The 20,877-nt window shown below is 36.8% G+C and overlaps 1 protein-coding gene across 1 annotated transcript in view; it reads right to left on the bottom strand.

Moving 5' to 3' along the window:
* Positions 1-4,101: 4,101 nt before the first annotated feature.
* LOC308635935 (myosin-8) overlaps positions 4,102-20,877 on the bottom strand; it is a 29,460-nt gene continuing 12,684 nt past the window's right edge. Inside the window, exons 17-39 of the mRNA XM_081270828.1 lie at positions 19,352-19,439; positions 19,149-19,266; positions 18,685-18,808; positions 18,457-18,593; positions 16,538-16,793; positions 14,595-14,837; positions 14,338-14,514; positions 14,114-14,259; positions 13,945-14,035; positions 13,468-13,857; positions 12,739-12,865; positions 12,320-12,438; positions 11,997-12,193; positions 10,760-10,943; positions 10,511-10,676; positions 10,290-10,414; positions 9,104-9,412; positions 8,057-8,260; positions 6,754-6,879; positions 6,493-6,663; positions 6,223-6,327; positions 5,407-5,502; positions 4,102-4,369 (exon numbers count right to left, since the gene is read on the bottom strand). Of these exons, the coding sequence (XP_081126954.1) occupies positions 4,220-4,369; positions 5,407-5,502; positions 6,223-6,327; positions 6,493-6,663; positions 6,754-6,879; positions 8,057-8,260; positions 9,104-9,412; positions 10,290-10,414; positions 10,511-10,676; positions 10,760-10,943; positions 11,997-12,193; positions 12,320-12,438; positions 12,739-12,865; positions 13,468-13,857; positions 13,945-14,035; positions 14,114-14,259; positions 14,338-14,514; positions 14,595-14,837; positions 16,538-16,793; positions 18,457-18,593; positions 18,685-18,808; positions 19,149-19,266; positions 19,352-19,439 (3,849 nt within the window). The 3' untranslated portion in view covers positions 4,102-4,219. The remainder of the gene's footprint in view (positions 4,370-5,406; positions 5,503-6,222; positions 6,328-6,492; positions 6,664-6,753; positions 6,880-8,056; positions 8,261-9,103; positions 9,413-10,289; positions 10,415-10,510; positions 10,677-10,759; positions 10,944-11,996; positions 12,194-12,319; positions 12,439-12,738; positions 12,866-13,467; positions 13,858-13,944; positions 14,036-14,113; positions 14,260-14,337; positions 14,515-14,594; positions 14,838-16,537; positions 16,794-18,456; positions 18,594-18,684; positions 18,809-19,148; positions 19,267-19,351; positions 19,440-20,877) is intronic.

Raw genomic sequence — 20,877 nt, 5'->3', positions numbered from 1 at the left:
GACCCTCTCCCCTTCACCTTTCTGTTGTCAGTTGTGATGAAAACTGGATAGGAAATCTTAAGAGGCAGATTATTTTTATTTACTTTTTTAAAATATGAGCCTTTAAATATTTCCCAAAGTAATAAACACATTAAAAAATATAATGAACCATAATGAAGGAAAATTTTATTTCTTTTTTTCAAATTTATTTTTTAATTGACAAAATTGCAGGTATTCGTCATGTACTCCATGAAGTTTTGAAATATTTTTATGTTATGCATATATTTGTATGCACACACATACAGTCACATCTATATGCATGCACACAAAAGGAAATATTTAAATGTAGCTAATTATAGATATTTTGCCTCCCATATTTATTTTGTGGTGAAGACACTTAACATACACTCACAGCATCTTTCAAAAATAATTCATAATTCTTAATAATAATTATTATATCTAATTATAATGAATTATTAATAATATAATAATTATTAATATTGTCATTAGGTATAGGAATCATGCTGTGTAATACATTTCTTGAATTTATTCCTCCTATTTAACTGCAATTTTTATCCTTTAAATAACATTTGCCCAAACAGCTCCTAAAATTTTATCACAGATGTTATGTCTATCTTGGTTAAATCCCTTCCCACCATTTTTTAGCATGTATGTTTGTGTTCCTAAACACATGCAACCGAGGTATCAGTTTGTAAGCACAGTTTTGTATTCTGCTTTTAGAACATGTTTTGTAATTCTTTTGATGATATAAAGCACAGACCCTCCCCAATTTATGATAGGTCTGAGTACAGACAGAGGTTCTGGTTTTGCAAGTGTATGAAAGCCATACATATATACATATATATAATAGAAACTGAAATTTGAATTTTGGTCTTTTCCCAGGCTAATATGCAGTAGAACTGTCTCTTGAGTTGCAGCTTCCAGTCAGCCCTCTGATCACAAGGGGAAACAACTGATAATCTGATGTCTTGTATTTCTAAGCTAGGATGGTTGGTATTAAATGCATGTTTGGAGAAGGATATTTTCAATTTATCATGGATTCCTGGGCAATAACCTCACTGGAAGTCCAAGATTTATCATTTATGTTTACTACAAAAAAGTAAGATGTGTAAATCTAACAAAATGCACAGGACTTATATGTTAGAAACTACAAAACACTGATTAAGTCAAGATATAAATAAATGGAGAAATAGACTGTAGTCATGAAATGGAGAACTCAGCATAGTAAAATATCAGTGAACTAATGAACAGGTTTACTGCAATTCCTTTCAAAATTTTTAATTCTGGCTTTAAAATTTGATATGCAGTATTCAGTGTTGTAGTATTTCCCTCAATGAAGAATTTTTAATAGCTTTGTGTAAGTATAATTGGCATGTAATAAACAGCACATTTAAAGTATACAGCCTAAGTTTTGATGTGTACACACTTGTGTAACCATCATCTTAGTTAATAATAAGCATGTTCATTAACCCCAAGACCATTCTTGCTCTCTCCTACTGTCCTCTTTATTCTTCCTTAACTTCCCTCTGCGTACTATTAGTTTTTTTTTTTCTGTCACTATAGATTAGTTTTCATTTTCTAGAAATTTTATATGTATGGAATCATACAGTATGTACTTTTTTGGAGAGGTGTTGTGCTACTTTCAATAAGTGTAATTATCTGCTGGGAGTGGTGGCACATGCCTCTAATCTCAGTGACTGGGGAGTCCACGGCAGGAGAATAGCAAGTTTAAATCTAGTCTTGGCAACTTAGCAAGACCCTATCTCAAATTATAAAATAAAAAGAACTGGGGATGTGGTTCAGTGGTAGAGCACCCCTGGGTTCAAAACCCTGTACTATTAAAAATAAAAATAAATATTTTGAAATTTTTCTTTTTTTTTTTTTGGGTAGAATTCCATTTATTTATGTTCCACAATTTATCCATTCATCTGTTGGTGGACATTTGGATTCCAGTGTTTGACTATTGGAAATGAATATGCTGTAAACATTTGTGTCCAAGTGTTTATGTGGATGTATATTTTGATTTCTCTTGGATAAATAACTAGAAATGGAATGGCTGGCTCATATGTATAATTTATCAACTTTTAAAGAGCTGCCAAACTGTTTTCCAAAGTGGTTGTACCATTTTACATTATGACTAGAAGCTGTGAGAGGCCCATTTTGCCACTTCTGGGCTAACTCTTGGTCTTTTAATCATTGAAATAGGTGTATAGTGGTATCTCATGTTTTAATTAGTATTTTCCTATTGACTCATGATGCTGAGCATTTTTCAGTTTTTGAAATTCTGCATGTTTTCTCTCCTCCTCTTCCATCTCCTCCTTCTATTTTGTTGTCTTTTCTGTCATCTTCTCTGTCTTCTTCTCCTTTTTACTCTTTTAATACTGGGGATTGAACTCAGGGATGCTTAACCACTAAGCCACATCCCCAGCCCTTTTATTTTTTAATCTTAGACAAAGTCTCACTAAATTGCTTTAGGTTGACCTTGAATTTGGCAATTCTCCTGCCTTAGCTTCCCAAGTGGCTGGGATTTCGGGTGTATGCCACTGTACCCAGCATGCCTATTTTCTTTAGTGTAACATTTGTTTAAACCTTTTAAAGTTTTGGGTGTTTTTTTTTAATTGAACTTTTAGATTTGTTTTTTATTCAGAATACAAGTCTTTTATGAAGGATATAAACTGCAAAAATTATTTCTTTGCTTCTGGTTTGTCTTTTCATTCTTCACAACAGTGTTTAATGAAGATCAGAAGCTTTAAATTTTGATGAAGTCCAATTTATTAATTTTTCTTTCTTGGCTTATGCTTTTAGTGTTAGATCTAAGAAATTATTGCCTAATCCAAGGTCACAAAGATTTTTCTCTTAAGGTTTACATTTAGTAGTTTTCATGATTGTGGTTTTGATTTCTTCTTTGACCCAAAATTTCAAGAGACATTATGAAAAATTTGTCTTTGTTTTTGTTTTAAACTGTTGTTATTAATTATAGACATATTTGAAATTATGAGATGAACAATTTATACTGTAAAGGATTGAGATTGGTAGGGATTGAGAGGTGGGGAAAGATTAGATGCTAGAAGGTGGAAGAAAGAGTACGTGAAGTATAGTCTTTTCTAGATTGCATTTTTGTTCTACTGCTTTCCTACTTTCTGAAGGCCAGCTTTGATATTGTACTTCTCCAAAGTTGTTTTATCCTTCATCCCTCTTTTCATAGTTCATTCTCTCCCTCTATGTTCCCCTTACTCCGTCTTTCCCTCTTTCAGCTAACCTACCTGAAAATCCTATGTGTGCTACCTTCAGTAAATCTAGAATTCATCCACTTCTGATCCTCTCCTAATGCTATTTCTCTGGTTTAAGCCATTGACATTTTTTAACCTTTTATTTTGCAATAGGTACATAATCGGTTTCCCAGTTTCTTCCTTTGCTCTCTTCATTCTTTATACAAGCCAGTAGACAAAGTGATTCTTTTAAAATGCATGTTGATATCACTTTTCTTCTTCAAATCCTCTAAAGCTTTCCTGCTTCACTCTGAGGTAAAGGTAAAAGTAAGGCCTTAGAGTGGCCCTCAGTCCCTAGATGATCTGCATCCCTGGTTTTTCTCTCATGTTAGAACTGTCTGTCTCACTCATTTCTTTCAGCCACATTGATCTTCTTCCTGTCGCTGCGGCTCACCCACTTGCCTACTCTCTATAAAATTGTGACTGTCTTCCTTTACTTTTAATTTTTCACTAGCACTTATCATCGTATACATTATATGGTTACTTGTTTCTTGCTTTTCTCTCTTCATAGAATATGTTTTGTTCCCTACTTAGAGCAGTATTTAACACACAGTACATATTCAATATCTATTTATGGAATGGTTAAATGAGTGGGTCTATTTGGAGAGGTGTCATCAGAGAATGTTTTCCTTAGTAATTTGTAACAGTCTAGAGAAATTTAATAAAAATAAGCCCTGCAAAAGATGTTAATATGTGTATGTGGGAAACATGTGGGGGGAAGGGGCAGTGGATGGTAATGGAGGTACAAAATAAATGTTAAAATAGGTAGGTGAGAACTGTACTGAAAGTAAATAATTTTCCAAATTAAAATATAAGTCTTTTAGTTAATAAATTTACCGTAGGTTTTATTTATTTAACATGAAGAGAAAAATGAACGTGATAAAGCAAGCGATTAAAAATAGCACATTTTGTGCATTTCTTAACCACTTGGCAACATCAGGCAGGTGTGTTTACTCTGCACTAATTTTTGTGTGCACCTCCCGGCTCTTCACTCGAAGTTTGTTGACCTGGGATTCTGCAATGTCAGCCCGTTCTTCAGCCTCCTCCAGCTCATGTTGGAGCTTGCGGAATTTAGCTAGATTAGCATTGGATTGTTCCTCCTAAGAATAGAGAGAGAATTGTGACTTTTGTCCTCATTGTACTTGTCATTACACAGGATTATTTCCTCTAGTCAGATACTTCTTTCTCATGTTCTGTTTGCCACATCTGATTTAAAATCTAGAGAGAATTCATAACTTCATTTTCAATTTTTACTTGAAAGAAGGAAAGAGAAATAGTTTTGGAGTACAAGGGACAGCCTCTTGTCAAGCCCAGATATTATTCATGGTGCATGTCCTGGGCTGGAAAGGAAGAAGACCCAGGTATCGCAACAGAGTTCAGTAAGTAAATGTAAGGTCAAATTATAACTTAGGAAAAATCCCACAAATATTGTTTTGCCATGTTTGACTCAGCCTATAGAGAAAGGCAAGAAAGAGAAAGACCACCTCTGTTGGTTTGACTCATTGCCATTTGTGCCTCCTTTCCTTTTCTGTTCTCCTTCCCTTCCTTCCTTCCTACCCACCACATGTATCTGGAAGAGTTCAGGGGACAACCAGGAAATGTTTGGCTGGAGAATCTTCCAACATCTCCCCCCCCCCCAACCCCCTAGTGCTGAGAATTGAACCTAGGGCTTCATGTATGCAAAGCATGCACTCTACCACTGAGCTACACCCCCAGTAGCTAGAACAGATATGGGGACAAGAGCCCCCATTGATGATACTGGTAGGGAGTGAACGAGTCACCAGTTCAGGTAAAAAATTGGTGTGGCTTTTAAGAACCATTCGTTTTGTGTATATCTGAAGGGAGAGGAATATTCATCCTGGTGTTAGAGTTTCTACTATATATTCTTTGCAGCTATCAAGTAAAAGTGAGTTATTTAGAACTTTCTTTATCCCCTATCCCTTACAAAGTGCTCAATAATAAAAAATATATTCTCTTGAAGTCCTAATTAAGATCTAGGGGATAAATTCATATTTATAAATCCACCTTTCTTAATATATATAAATGGTAGATTCTTTGTTCCTTCTTTCTCATTAACACATTCTTTTAACCTCAGTAGGAATTTGCTTCTTTTCTCAAGGGCTTAAAAAATACTTACAGCCTCCTCAGCTTGTCTTTTGTATGATTTCACCTTTGCTTGCAATTTATCCACCAAGTCCTGTAGCCTGAGAACATTCTTGCGATCTTCCTCAGTCTGAAAGTTTGAAAATGTGCATTCAACCCAAAGAAATTAGTCCAATTATGGGTAGTAAAATAAATTAGTTGGTATGATGGCAGATGGACCTGGGGGAAACTTGACCGACTCTGAGGATTCCCTCATTGTATTAACAGTGGCCACTCTTGTTAAATGTCTGCTTTTTGCAGGCATTGTATTAGGGAATTACATACATCTTCTCTAACCCCTACCTCTCTTTCCTGGCAAGTAGATGCTGTTATTTCTGTTTTATAGATGAGGAAACTAAAGCTTAAGCTTAAGAGTAATCAGTAGTTTACTCAAGTTCAAAAATCAACAGGCCAAACTAGGATTAATACTCGGTTTATCTACTCAGGTCTTTTCTCTGATATGCCATTTCCCTTCTTTCTTCTCCTCTTTTTTTTTTTTTTTTGGTGTGTGTGTGTGTGTGTGTGTGTGTGTGTGTGTGTGTGTGTGTTTTGAGGGGATTAAAACCCAGGGTCTTGCCCATACTTGGTACATGCTCTACTACTGAATTACATCTCCAGCTCTGTATTATTTTCTAAAGGCCTCCCTAATCTTCTAGTTGAGTATATGTATATGATAGGAAACCATCTTTTACCCATTATATGTATGGAGGTAAGATGTATCTGTTTGTGAGTGCCACATAAATAGTCCCCAGGGTTTCATTTTTCCTCTGAGTAAGGGAGTCTGGATATTCTAGAAAGCTGTTCCCCTTACCTGGTAGGTGAGTTCCTTTACTCTTCTTTCATGTTTCCGAAGCCCTTTGACAGCCTCTGCGTTACGTTTCTGTTCATTTTCAACCTCTCCTTCAAGTTCACGTACCTGCAACCAAGAAACACTTGTAATTAGTTTATGGGATATTAATTAGACTACAACTTACTGAAGGTATGGGCTAGGTGTCCCTTGCCCCAAGACATGAATGGAAGCCATATGTAGGAGGCAGTGCTCCTTTTCCTTTCTCAAATTCATAAAAATTGAAACACCCACCCTGGCCTCCAGTTTCTGGATCTGCTTCTTGCCGCCCTTCAGAGCCAGCTGCTCAGCCTCATCCAGACGGTGCTGCAGGTCCTTCACCGTCTGTTCCAAGTTCTTCTTCATCCGCTCCAGGTGGGCGCTGGTGTCCTGCTCCTTCTTTAGTTCCTCAGCCATCATGGCAGCCTATTTAGCAAATAAATCAAGAAAATAATGACACCTGCTGGTAGCAGCTACTGCAGGAATGTCAAGAAGACAAATGCACATCTTGCTCACATCAGTGATGGCTTTCTTGGCCTTCTCTTCTGCATTGCGTGATTCTTGAATTACTTCTTCCACTTCGCTTTGGAGTTGTGAAACATCATTTTCCAGTTTCTTCTTGGTGTTGATGAGGCTAGTGTTCTGGTAAAAAATGGCAGTGGAAATTGACAAGATTTTCAGTTTGCCCTTTTCACATTTTACAAATGTTTTGTTGTTGGCTTGATACCAACATTTCATTAAGCTTTAAATTTTTGTTCAGTGCTGAAATCAGTCATTTGCACAGTTTGAAACTCCTTCATTCTCTCTCCAGTGCCCCAGCAGTCATCTAATTTATGTATAAGGACCTCTAAAATTTAAGAATGCTCCTATTGATGGACATTAATTATTTGCTCTTTCAATTATATTTTAATAAGACATCACTAATATTCTATTCTTTTTATTTTTTATGTTTTGGTATTGGGGATTGAATTTCAGGGTGCTTTACCACTGAGCAACATTTCCCAGCCATTTATTTTTTATATTTTTATTTTGAGAAAGAGTTTTGCTAAGTTATGTAGGGCCTGCTAAGTTGCTTAGGCTGGCTTTGAACTTGTGATCCTCCTATCTCAGCTTCTCGAGTGGATGGGACCTGGCACTACTATTCTATCCTTAAAAGGTCAGGAACACTGTGTTAGAAAAGAGTAGATTCTTTTTTGTAAGTGCCTGGAACAGGAAGTTTCTCAGAAGGTGAGCTTTCATTGCTTGCTCCCTTGGGTAATTCTGAATTTGTTAAATTTTCAACCCAGTATTCTCAAAGAGAAGCAAAACTGCTTCCATGGATATCAGATAATGCTTGGAAGTGCATTTTGTGTGTGTGTGTGTGTGTGTGACAATGACTAGGAGTTGCTATTGCACTTAATGCCTGTGCATGTCAGGGATGCCAAAGATCCTGTGAAGCACAGAGACAGTGGATGCAGTGAAGCCAAATATGGCAGTGCCCCTAATGAGCGCTCTGTATGGAACATTTTCAGAGTTTGGAGACACAGATGTCTTTACTGAAATTTATTCTACCTCATAGTTTTGAAGATAATCTGAAGAGGCAAACCTCAATTTTTAAGTTAACAACAATAACAACAACAACAACACTTTTTGGTGGAGAATCTTAAAAAATAAAATAAAAAAGTTAAATAGGAACACACACCCAAGTCACCCATAATCCCATCACCCAAAGGTAATGGCACTTGATATTTTAAAGCATATCTCTCATTCTTGTTTATATATCCATATTTATAGAAACAAATCTGACTGATCACTTACCAATAATCAGCTTTTGTCTCACCTGGGTGTGGAGGAGCTGGACACGCTCGCTGGCATCCAGGAGCTCCTGTTCTGCGATTTTCCTGCTCCTCTCGGTCTGCTCCAATGTGGCCCGCAGCTCCTCAATCTCAGCCTGAAGCAGGTTGGCTCTGCGCTCCACGATTGCCAGCTGCTCCTTCAGGTCCTCCTGGCCCCGGAGGGCATCATCCAGGTGCAGCTGGGTTTCCTATTAAGTGAAAAAAAAAAAAAGATTTTAGATATTATGAAGAGGATGGGAAATATCACAGGAGACAAACCAGAAGAATGTACTGGTACCAGGAACAGGAAATGACATGCATGTCATTTGAATGAATTTGAGAATGGTTATATTGCTTGCTTATTAGAGGACATAGATTTTTGTTCTTTTTCTGCCTTTAAGTAGTTATTTAATGTGTGAGTCATGAATGTTTATCCTTGTGCATATGTTCTACACAGTACATAGTATCTGTTATCTCATTTGATCCTCACAGTAATCCTATGAGGTGGAACATTTCATTCTTATTTTGGAGAAAAAGCAACAGAAGTTCTGAAAGGCTAAATAACTTGTCAAAAATCAGGCAGCGACAAAACAGACTCAACCTAGGCCTGTCTGGTACCAAATTCTGTGTATGTTTATACCTTATCTTTGGGCTTCTCTTTGCTTTTCTTTATATGGTATCTTTTTTTTTTTTTAAAGAAAGAGAGGAGAGAGAGAGAGAGAGAGAGAGAGAGAGAGAGAGAGAGAATTTTTAATATTTATTTTTTAGTTCTCGGCGGACACAACATCTTTGTTTGTATGTGGTGCTGAGGATCGAACCCGGGCCGCACGCATGCCAGGCGAGCGCGCTACCGCTTGAGCCACATCCCCAGCCCTATATGGTATCTTTTAAAATATTATGTTCTATGTGCCTTTAATTTAGTTGCCTTCATACATTCAGCGACATAATTTGTTAAAAGACAAAAAAAGGACTCACCCCTAGCAAAGTATTTGGGGAATGACAGCCAGGTAACTTCCTTGACTGGTCTGAGAGGCTAAAGTGGACCCATTTACCTTCAGGATCCCTTGGGTATTCCTGTAGTTCCTCAAGCTCTCTGCAGCCAAGCGATTGGCGTGGTTCAGCTGGATTTCCATTTCATTCAGATCTCCTTCCATCTTCTTTTTGACTCTCAGAGCATCATTCCTGCTTCTGATCTCTGCATCCAGGGTGGTCTGCATTGTCTCCACCACCCTAATGTGGTTTCTCTTCAGCTGGTCAATTTCCTCATCTTTTTCAGCAATTTTCCTATCAACTTCAGACTTGACTTGGTTCAACTCAAGCTGGATACGCAGAATCTTTCCCTCTTCATGTTCAAGAGATGCCTGAACGAAACAGTGATCAATTAATAATGAAAAAAATGTGAGTATCTGGAGCCTATCCCATTGTGACCCAAACTTATTAATATATAAGTTTATCTAATTGTGCAAAGCACAATACAGAAACCTAGGCAAAATAATGCTTTTGTTTATCCACTCACAAATTATATAGGACAGCTTTGTAATGAAGATGCTTTGTTACAAAAAGATTCTTTTTAGTAGTAGCAAAGTTGTGTGATTAAATTTAATGTGTAGTAAACATGAACTCAATCTGTTTTATAAATTAAAATGTTCATGATATACTAATCTGGTATAGAAACTATCATTTTAAAAATATATATTTCTCTGATTATATAATACATGTTCATTTTAGAATGTAGGGGCAATGTATAAGAATGAATTAAAAACCACCAATTGTGCCTCTACTGAGAGATAGTCATCTTAATGTGTTTTTTCCCATCTTAATGTGTTTTCCCATTTCTACATATTTTTTACATAATCAAAGTTGTACATGCAACTCTGTATGCTGATTTTAAAAAGCAAATATTTTGATCTATCATAAATATTTCCCCACATTAATCCTATTTGGTGGCTATATGGAATGCCATTATATGGCTATTCTATAATTTTTTTGTCCATTTTTATCTTAAAGCTTTTCTTCTTTTTAACTTTATTTTCTTGGGATAAATTCTTACAATTGATGGATCAGAAAATTTGTGTTTTTACAGCTTTTGATAACCATTGTCAGGTTGTTCTTCACAAATATCATACAAATTCAGGTTGTCATCAGATCCATAATAATGTATAGATCTCATGGTACCCACTTTCAGTATTTTCACTGATGTTTGTCTTGGGTGTTGTCTCACAACATAATTATATGTACCTCTGCTTCCTCTAAGGCGGCCTGAATTTCACATTTCTCTTGTTCCACTTGCTTCTTTATTTTCTCCAATTCATGGATTTGTTTCCCTCCTTCGGCAATCTGCTCTGTGAGATCAGAAATCTCCTCTGTGTGTGAAAAGACCAGGGAGAAGTAGTTAGACTCTAGCAACACAGGAAGGTCCTGTCAGGGCTGCATAGGCAGTGAGGGTCATGAGGACTCACGCTGCAAGTTCTTATTTTCCCTCTTTAGTGTTTCAAGTAGGTCCAGAGATTCCTCATAGGCGTTCTTCACCTTGAACAGCTCCGTACTGAGAGAACGGGACTCCTTCTGGGAGGCCTCAAGTTCAGCTTGAGTTTCCTCATATTTCTGTTTACATTCTGATAGGACCTGAGAAGCAATAAATTGTCAGCAGATACATGGAGAAGGAAAACCAAATAACAAATTCATAAAGTTGAAGAAGGCTCGGCCACCTTGTCGAAGTTCCTTTGCTTCTTATCGAGAGCTGCACAGGCAGCATTGGATCTTTCTACATCCAGCATGAGGTCCTCCACCTCATTCTGGAGTCGCTGCTTTGTCTTCTCCAGGGAAGCACATTTAGCATTCACAGCTTCAACATGTTCTTCAGCTTCCTGCAGACGCTGAGCCAGTTTCTTCCTAAAGAAGAAGCCAGGCAGTCAAGACCAGGCTAAGACCAGGGATAAAGTGAAAAACTCCATGGCTTCTCTCACAGTCCTGTTCAATACTTGCAAAACCCATTCTGTTTTCAAAACTGTGGGAGCCGAAACAGCTGTCTGGATTGATAAACTATATGGAAAGTTCTGAAGTAGTGAACAACTGGATTCATGTCCTTGGTATATCACTGAATTCTTAGAGGCTGCTATGGATGCTGCCATTGGGCCTTACTTTATTAGTAATTTGGAATTTTTAGGACTTTTGATTGGGGATGGTTATAAAAATGATTAGCAGGGAAAATCTGATTGATTTATATATCCTTTCTCATTTCAAAAAGGATTTGAGGCTAACTAGATATTTTATTGGGCAAAAATATACCAGCATTATTTTCTCATACTTTCCATTTCTGTTCCATTTCCCCCCCTGAGAATAGCCAGTTTCTTCTAATTATATATATTTGGACCATCTAAAAAAGAGAAAGAAATTGATAGAAAATCAGGAAAATTCCTATAGTTAAAGCAAAGGCATGATTGTTTTTTGTTTAAAATTTTTTTACATTGTTGTTTTATATACAATTGTTTGCAAGAATATATTCTTAAGATACAAAAAACTTTAGTTTTAATATTCAAGAAAATACTGGAAGGCATCTTTGGTATACAAAAAGTTTTAAGAGATGTGTTTGTCTACTCAGTGCTTAAGAAGGTGGGTTCTTGAATCAGAATATCTGGTTTTAATCCCAACTATATACATTTATTAAGCATATATCTTTAGGCTCATTGGTTAACATCTTGTGGCTTCAATTTCCTCATCAGTAAAATAGGGATAAGAATAATGATATCAACCATAATATTGTTATAAAATATATATATTGATATATATCCACTAATACAGTACTTGACACATAGTATACACTCAGTGGATATTAGCTTGTCCTACTTTTATATTATGAAAATCATCACAGCTATTTCTAGGAGTTGCAGAGTTGCACTACGAAGAGACTATGTCTTTCTACTCCTCCAAGTTCACAGCACATACTTGGCCTCCTCCAGCTCCTCCGTGCGCTGGATGGCATCCGTCTCATACTTGGTCCTCCACTGGGCAACCTCACTGTTGGCCTTGGACAGCGCCCTCTGCAGCTCGGCTTTGCCTTCCTGCTCCTCCTCATACTGCTCCCGCAGCAGGTCACAGTCATGGCGGGAGGACTGCAGGGCGTGGGCCAGGGCATTCTTGGCCTATAGAAATGGCAATTCAGTGACTTTAGTTCATGTATTTAGTGATAATTAGTTTATACAACTTAAGTAGTCCCTATTGAGCATGCTTAGATTTGATTAATCAAGAAGATTAGTGGTAAAACTCACTTTAGTTTCTTCCTCTAGCTGACGTTTCAGCTCCTCAATCTGTTGGGTAGATGCTTGTTTGCTCCTTGAAAGTTGAGAGACTAAGGCATCTTTCTCATCTAATTGTCGGGAATATTCACCTAAGAATAATAGAAGCAAAAGAATTTTTAGTGGCGTAACAATAAGCCTCAAACTTCTTTGGTGTGTGTAATCTGTTTTTAAATATTGTTACAGAACTGGGAACTAACTAGCAGAACTGCCAGAAGAGTGTAACTAGTAAACTTATCTGCTCATCTTGCTCTTTTTCCTGTTTTATTCTGCCTAGAAAATTCTGATAGTTAGTTTGTCCTCCTCTGCATGGGGGTATTTCTATTTATTCAGATCCCCAGAATCACTTTGACCTAGACCATAACCTTGGGACTCCAAGCAGGTGTGGTTACCTGCTTCTGTCTGCAGGCGTGCCCTCTGTGCTGTCAGTTCATTGATGAGCCGCTGCTGCTCTTCTTCCTTGGTCTTCAGCTCACTGACCTGATCCTCTAGAGTACGGCACATCTTTTCAAGGTTTACCTATGGGGCAGATGCCATGAAAGATAAAAGACACTGAATGCAGCAAAAAATAAAAAGGAAAGTTAGACTCTGATTCCTAAAACATTTCTAGCATGTATAAATTTATGTCGAGTGTGAGTAGAAAGTTATATCAACTCTGTGGGATATGCCAGAGTTCAAGCATGGTGAGTACATAATGCCTCTGCATTGTTTGCTGTTGGAGACCATTCGTGTATTCCAATGATATTGACACTTGCTTAAAGTGAATTTTGAAATCCTCTTAGTGGGTCATAACCAGTAATTTTTTTTTTAAAGAGAGGGGGGGGGGAATTTTTTTAATATTTTTATTTTTTAGTTTTCGGCGGACACAACATCTTTGTTTGTATGTGGTGCTGAGGATCGAACCCGGGCCGCACGCATGCCCGGTGAGTGTGCTACTGCTTGAGCCACATCCCCAGCCCCGATAACCAGTAATTTTTTAAAAAAATGAAATAAAATGAATATATTAGGATAAAAATATTTTGAGTAGTGCTATAAAATGCCTGCAAACTATGTTTAATGCCAGAGAACAGTGGATGAGTATTTTTATGTCATTACCCTCATTTAGATTCAGTATTGAATACCTTGGCTTTGGAAATGGCCTCTGCATTACTGCTGAGGTCATCGATCTCCATCTTCAGCTCACTCTTCTCTTTCTCCAGCTTCTGCTTGACCCGCTGCAGGTTGTCAATCTGCTCCCCAAGTTCAGCCACACTGTCTGCATGCTTCTTACGAAGAGCAGCCGCAGTGGCTTCATGCTGCAGGGTGGCCTCCTCCAGGTCCCTGCGAAGTTTCTGGAACTCAGCTTCCCGCTTCTTGTTCAACTCCACTTGAGCAGAAGTGGCTCCACCAGCTTCTTCCAGTCGCTCACTGATCTCCTCCAGTTCCCTAGAGAGATCAGAGCGCTGCTTCTCTGCTTTGGCCCTAGAGGCTCGCTCTGCCTCGATTTCCTCCTCCAGCTCTTCTATGCGGGCCTATGAGTGAAACAAGCACATTAACATCAACCCAGCTCAATTTTAGTGGTTTTGCTCTATAGAAAAAATAGAGGTGAGATGACTCACTTGCAACTCTTTGATCTTCTTTTGTAGTTGAATTTCTACTGCTTGCTCATCTTCAATTTTGCTGATCAAATTGCTGATTTCAAATTCTTTCCTGTAGAAAGAATAAGTAATTTTAATACCCATATTAATTGCAAAATGGTATCACATAAATTTTTTTTCAGAGTTTTACTTTTTAAGCTTTTCATCAAGTTGCTGTTTGTCATTTTCTATATCCATTGTGGATTCTTGGGCCAATTTGAGGTCACCCTCTAATTTCCTCTTTGATCTTTCTAGGTCCATACGAAGTTTCTTTTCTTGCTCCAGAGACCCTTCAAGCTAATGAAAAAATAAACATGTTAAAAATTGAAAGTATATTTGAAAAATATTTCAAAAGGCCATTAAAAATGTGCTTACATCATCCACTTGCTGTTCAAGCTTGGTTTTAGCTTTGGTCAGGGTGTTGACTTTGTCCTCCTCTGCCTGCAGGTCATCCAGGGTCTGCTGGTGGGCCTCTTGGAGGGCCTTCTTCTCCTTGGTCAGCTTAGCAATGGTTTCATCCAGGCCTGCCATCTCTTCTGTGAGGTTTTTCACCTATAGGGGTTAAGAAAGAGGTGACCTCTGCTACTGACTGAGAAGAACCTGGATACAGTACAACAGAGTATGTTTCATACCTTGTTCTCTGTGGCATGCTTCTCCTTTTCAACCTTGGCCAGTGTCAGCTCAAGGTCATCAATGTCTTTCTTCAGTTCTGAGCATTCATCTTCCAGTTTCCTCTTCTTGGCAGTCAGCTCAGCGTTGATCTCTTCCTCATCCTCAGCTCTCTCGGTCACCTCTTTGATCTTGGCCTCAAGCTGGATTTTGTTTTTGATCAGTTGGTCACACCTTTCCTCTGCATCAGCTAAGCTATCTGCTTCCTGTGGAGAGATTAAGACATTTAGAGAACTTGGTGTTGATTTTGAAACTTATTCTTTGCACAAAGTATTAGTGTTTTATTGAATTCTGTTGAATTTTTCAGTATGAATATAAATTCCACTTTAAGTGAACCTTATTACATGGCCTGAAGAAATGTGGCTAATTAGATGTGAGATTTAGGTTCAGAAGTTCACTTGTCTCCATAATGATTGGATCATAGATGCCATTGACTCTGAAAAATAGTGTGTAGAGGAGTGAAAGACATCTAGACAGTGCAAAAGGAAGTCTGGATTCTTGGGCAAATTGTTTTATTTCTCTTATTCTTGTTTTTTTCCCCCTATATGTAAAAAAGGAGACTGGAATAAATGATTGCCAAGGGCCTTTCAGCTGTAATGTTCAAAGATGTAGATTAAATGAAATCAATTAGTTTTGATTTTGTTTGTTCCCTCCTCTTACAACAACTAGTTGCTGGATTTCATTTAAAAAATAAAATTAAAAAAATAACTTAAACACTATTAAGCATTTTATTAAGCTGAAACCTTTTTGACAGTCCATAACAACACTATAATTATTTAACATTTCCATTTCCATTTAAAGAATTACCTATTAGCTTCAAAATGAACTTTAGAATGTATAAGTAATTCTGAGAAACTGTATAGAGAGCTTTGTAAAATTTTTTTATAAGTGACTGATTAAAGGACTCATATTAAAATCAATTCAGCCAACAACTTATTAGATTAACTCTGCCTCAGGGAATTTCTTTAACTTCTCACAGTTTGTTTTGTTTATATCTTACATTTTAAAAAATTATTTGAAAATAAGTGTAATAAAAAAGGGTGATAATGAGACTCTTATGGTTCCTTTGCTTTTTTAAAAATAGTGATATATTCAATAAGTATTCTCTAACTGATCATGACTATGGAAAGAGGTAAAGATAGGCTGTGGTTCCTGTGTTTTGAGAAAAATGTAACTTTCATATAAATGAAACTATCAGAGGAAACATTGAAAATCACTTAAAATTTAGGAAAACTATCCTCTTTATAGCTTCCTTATGACATGTTGGGCTTGTTGAACTAAGGAAATGGGAGGTTATGTTTGTCCAGAACACTGGTGACAAATATACTTCTACACTGACAGAACTCCTTGACTCATAAACAGAGGCCTAAGAACTCTTCTTTGCATCAAAGGAGGAATTGGGAGGCTGCATTGCTTGGCCTTCTTCTTTGGTAGTTAAGTTCAAGTCAATGCAAGTATGTTTATTATGTTTAATCTCAGGTGTTGAGGAAAGGAGATATAGAGACAAAGAATATTAACTGTCAGTTTTGAATTTGAAGACAATATCATACACTTGTGTTTAGAAAATAAGACTATACTCTTAAGGCCAAGACGGTGCAGCCAAGACAAAGGAATAAAATACTTCACTGAGATTTGGGGGCTTTACTTTCAATTAGATTCTATTGTGGCAATTAAATTTTGTGATGTTATTGAATAAATTCTTCAATTTTCCCTTTTCCCTTTTGTAACTTGGATGTAATTGTGCTTTTCCTTCCTTACATAATATGGGAAGATCAGGAAATACTTACAACAATAACAACAAAACCTGAGATTTTTTTTTCAAGAAGACAATTTTGTAAGTCAGACTCTATGCTCATTTCAGATAAAGGTTTGGTAACATGGAGTGTTCAGAATATGGGGTACTTACAGACTGAACCTGAAGTTGCAAGTCATTTTTCTCTTTCAAGAGAGTGACCATTTTTTCCTCCAGTTCCTTCCTTTTTGCCTCTGACTTGGCAAGTTCATCCTTGGTTTTCTGAAACTCTTCCTTCATGGTAGCCATCTCCTTCTCAGTCTCCGCACTCTTGAGGAGGGGCTTGATCTTGAAGAAGAGTTTCATCCAGGGCCAGTGCTTGACATTCATGAATGCACGGACATTGTACTGAATGCAGAAAATGGCTTCTCTGAAATGACATAAAAATATCAGTGTTGCCAGGTACAGTGGCACATGCCCGTAATCCCAGCAACTCAGGAGGCTAAGGCAGGAGGATTTTAAGTTCCGGCCAATCTCAGCAACTTAGTGAGGCCCTAAGGACTTAGCAAGTCCCTGTCAAAAAATAAAACATTAAAAAAGGGCTATGGATGCGGCTCAGTGTTAAGCAACCCTGGTTTCAATCCTCAGTACCAAAAAAAACAAAAACAAAACAATATCAGTGTAGACTGATCCATTAGATGCAAAATTATTATAACTATTGCACATGAACTGTTCTTTTAATGATAATCTTTGTACATGAATGTCAGATTCTGTATATGCAAAATTTACACACATGTACTCTGAACACTCACATTCATAGTTTGCAGTCCTCAGCACAACTACTTTGCTAATAAGTTCTGTTCCTATTGAGCAATTCTTTTTTCTTAGTTTCCATCAAACTAGGATAGAAGCTGACTTTGGAGGGTAAATATTTGAATTTATGAGTAGCATATCCATTCACTGAAGGATCATTTGACCTATTACAGTGGTAATGATTTGGGAGTGGATGTAGCAATTTTAAGTTGCTTGTGTTGCTTGGCTGTTGCCATATGAATGTTAGCTGTGAAATGGAATAGGTTTCAGAATTGCCCCAGCTAAAGTGACCATCTGATTTGTCATCTCTTTCTTTAAGCTTCTCTTTTTTAATCACCACTGAAATATCCACTCTTCTTTTGTTAGCTTCCTCAGATAATACAGTGGTTTTTCTAAATTCTTTTGAGGGCCTCAGTCTTATCTGCTTAATTAGATATTAATAATTGCTGAGTATTTAATATGAACTGTGCTCTAAAATTTGTTTAATCTTAGGTAAAACTCAAAAATAGTAATAGAATATACCCTTTCTGCAAAGTATACCAATAGACTAAAAGGGTTTGAGTAACTAGTAACAATGTGTATCTATCTTCAAGTTTGTTAAAATGAAAATTCTATCTCTATAGGTCCAATTTTTTAAGAACTACAAGTCTGAGAAGGCATACACTATGACAAAACCATAATGTAGACACATGGGAAAGCCTTGAGAACACTAGTAATGTGAACCTGAATAAGTACAGTCAGGCAAAATGAATGTAAGATGTGTGTGAGGAGAGGGAATGTGTAGATAAGCTTGGTGAGGTTAATTACAGAAAGGAGAAATGGAACCTTTAAATAGATAAATTTGGATGAGGGGACAGGACTTATGAAAACATGAACATAAGAGATAAGTAAACTGTTTAGCCTGGCTGGAAAAGACTGTGTGGTTGGAAATGATAGATGAGGTGGGGAACAGAGAGGGCCTTGAAGCCAAACAAAGCAACTTGGATTTGATATGGCACACCATGGGGAGCCACAAACTCAGATATGGCTTGATGAAAATAGTGCTTTCTGCAAACTGTTTCTGTGGCTATATGTGACATAGTTGAAAAGGGAGAAATTGGAGGCAAGAGAGAAGTTTTGGAGGGAATTCAAGTATGAGCTGTGAAACAAAAGCTGATGTATTGTACGGTTGAGAGGCACATGTTAACCACAAAACAAAAGAATTAGTGAATGATGAAGTCTGATTGGGAATCTCCAGTCTAATTGATAATTATAGTCTTGATATTCTATATCATTGTTACCTCCTCTGTAACATTTTCTGGTATTCTACCCTCATTAGGAATCCTCTACAGACAGCTTGTGTTCTTGTTATAATCTGGGCCAACTTTTCATCTCTCATTTCTTCCAGAAGACCCAGAAGACCAGCTTTGAAGAAAACCTGGAGAAAGGAAGAGTCACAAATCATCCCCATACTACATGAGACAGAAGTGGCAGAAGGTACTTGGATCAGGCATAAATAAGTAACGTACCTTGGTATGTCCAAATTTATACTGAGTATGATCAATATCGATAGAGGCCAGGAGTTTCTCAGAAGCCTTCTTGCTGTCAATGAACTGTCCCTCTGGAATAGCACTCGCATTTAAAACCTTGTATCTGTTAAGTAGACAGATGAAGAATAGTTAGGAAGGTGTGATTCCAGATTCAAATGACACCAAAAAGAAATATCAATAAAAATCTTAAGAACAAAAGTCAAAGTAGGAAGTCTAACTGTTCTTTAAGGTCAGATAGTGAAACTATGATTTTCTGTTGCATACCTCCTTCCTATAGTTCTTCTAACCTGTTATCCTGTACTTTTACCTCAAAACTGTATTATTAAACCTCTTAATTTTATAATATATACCAAGAAGATTACATGAAATAGAATAACAGAGGACAGCAATTAAGATGATAAAATCTTCACAACGTTTGATGAAATACAACAAAGAGAACTGACCTTTGTTTAAAATCCCCATATAAGATTCTGCTTGGGAATCCTTTCCTGCAAATGCGGATGCCTTCCAACACACCATTACACCTCAGCTGGTGCAGGACAAGTTCATGCTCCATGGCACCTAAAAATAGAGCAGAGAATTTAACTTCTGGGCACTGAATTTTCAAACCTGTTCCTGCTTGATTATTTCATGCTCTGTTTCTTACCAGGAGTTTTGGTTTCATTGGGAATGATACACCGTACAAAGTGAGGGTGTGTACTCCTCAGATTGGTCATCAGTTTATTTAAATTTTCCTAGAAAACCAAATAGAAGGGACTTGATGAGAAAGTTCTGTTTTGGATTTTTAAAAAAAATAATTATATGATATTCTCTTAACTAATAGACATAAGCTTATGGAGCTTCAATTGCTCAGTATTTTGAAGGTCTCAGGATTCTATTTTGCTAAGTAGCCAGAAGGCCAGAGGGCTGGGAAGAAATGTAGACCTCTAAGGAATTAATTTATAACATCTAGGATCTGTTTGATAAACAGACTGCAAAGTCAGTAGCCTTGATACACAGGAAGTGTTCTCAACTGGGAATCAGAAGACAAAAGACTTAGTGGCCTTTCTCTCCCACTAATGAGCTGCCTGACTTTATAAAATCCCTTTTGTCTCTCTGAGCTTCATCTGAAAATAGTTGATATGATCCTTTGGTCTCTTTTGTCTCTTTCAGTGCTAATAGTTTTCACAGTTGCTAGCAGTTTACAGAGGTAACCTAGATTAACAATTGTTCAACTTTTTCGATTCCTACCTTGAGTTCATTGTTCCCAGGATCCTCTAACTTCTAGTTTTGTTTAGTTTTTTGACAAACCTAAAATTTTGAGATTTTATAATCTTGTGTGGATTGATCTTGGGTACCCAAGAACATGGTCTGCAGCATATGGGATAGTTATTCCAAAAATACAGTGACTGATTATGACAGGAGAGGATGTTTCATCCAGCCATAAAAATCTTACATATAAATATTGATCAGTCTTTCTTAGGCATAATCTTTAAGAAGACAGAAGACAGATTTTTCTGTATCTCAGTTAACCATTAGGAAATGGAAATAAGTAATGTGAGTTTGTAGTCTTGAAAACATATAATAAGAACAATCTAACAAACTGAGTCTATTTGGTGAGATAATGCAAATCAGTAGTGAGAAAGGAAAAGAACAAGAGAAATTTTCCGTTTAAGTCAGAGGTTATAGGCCATATCTGCATTTTAGTTTTGAAGGGAATGAGACTTAGCCACACAAAATCTCATAAAGCAGTCATTAGACTAGATGTATTATGTACTTCCCTTAGGAAGAGCCATTTCTTCAATGACATAAAAAAATTACATTTGTAGTGAAATTATTATTCTTTCAATTTCAAGAGATTTTTTTTATCTTATTCATTTAAATCACTAGGATTTTTCAGCTGATATAAAAAATTAAATGCACTTCAGAGGACAAAGATGTGTTATAGTGTAAGGATAGTCTAAAAAGAGTATATTCAGGCTCATTCTGAAAGAGAAACTCAAAAACATTCTCAAAGGGCAACATTAGGAAATAGGAATATGACCTTCACAAAATAGCTATGAAGTTCAGCTATGCTTCCTTAAAAATCAGGTCATTATATAATAAAAAGCTTCTAAGAATATTTTGGAATTCCTGAATTCATTAGATAATCATAATAAGGAATAATGAATAAAGCAACCACTCCTGTAGGAA

The sequence above is a fragment of the Spermophilus citellus genome (genome assembly GCF_964194105.1).
Source record: "Spermophilus citellus genome assembly, chromosome: 17".
In the NCBI taxonomy this organism is placed as follows: domain Eukaryota; kingdom Metazoa; phylum Chordata; class Mammalia; order Rodentia; family Sciuridae; genus Spermophilus; species Spermophilus citellus.
The sequence above is the reverse complement of the archived record's forward strand: the minus strand, read 5'-3'. Positions and strand labels throughout refer to the sequence as shown.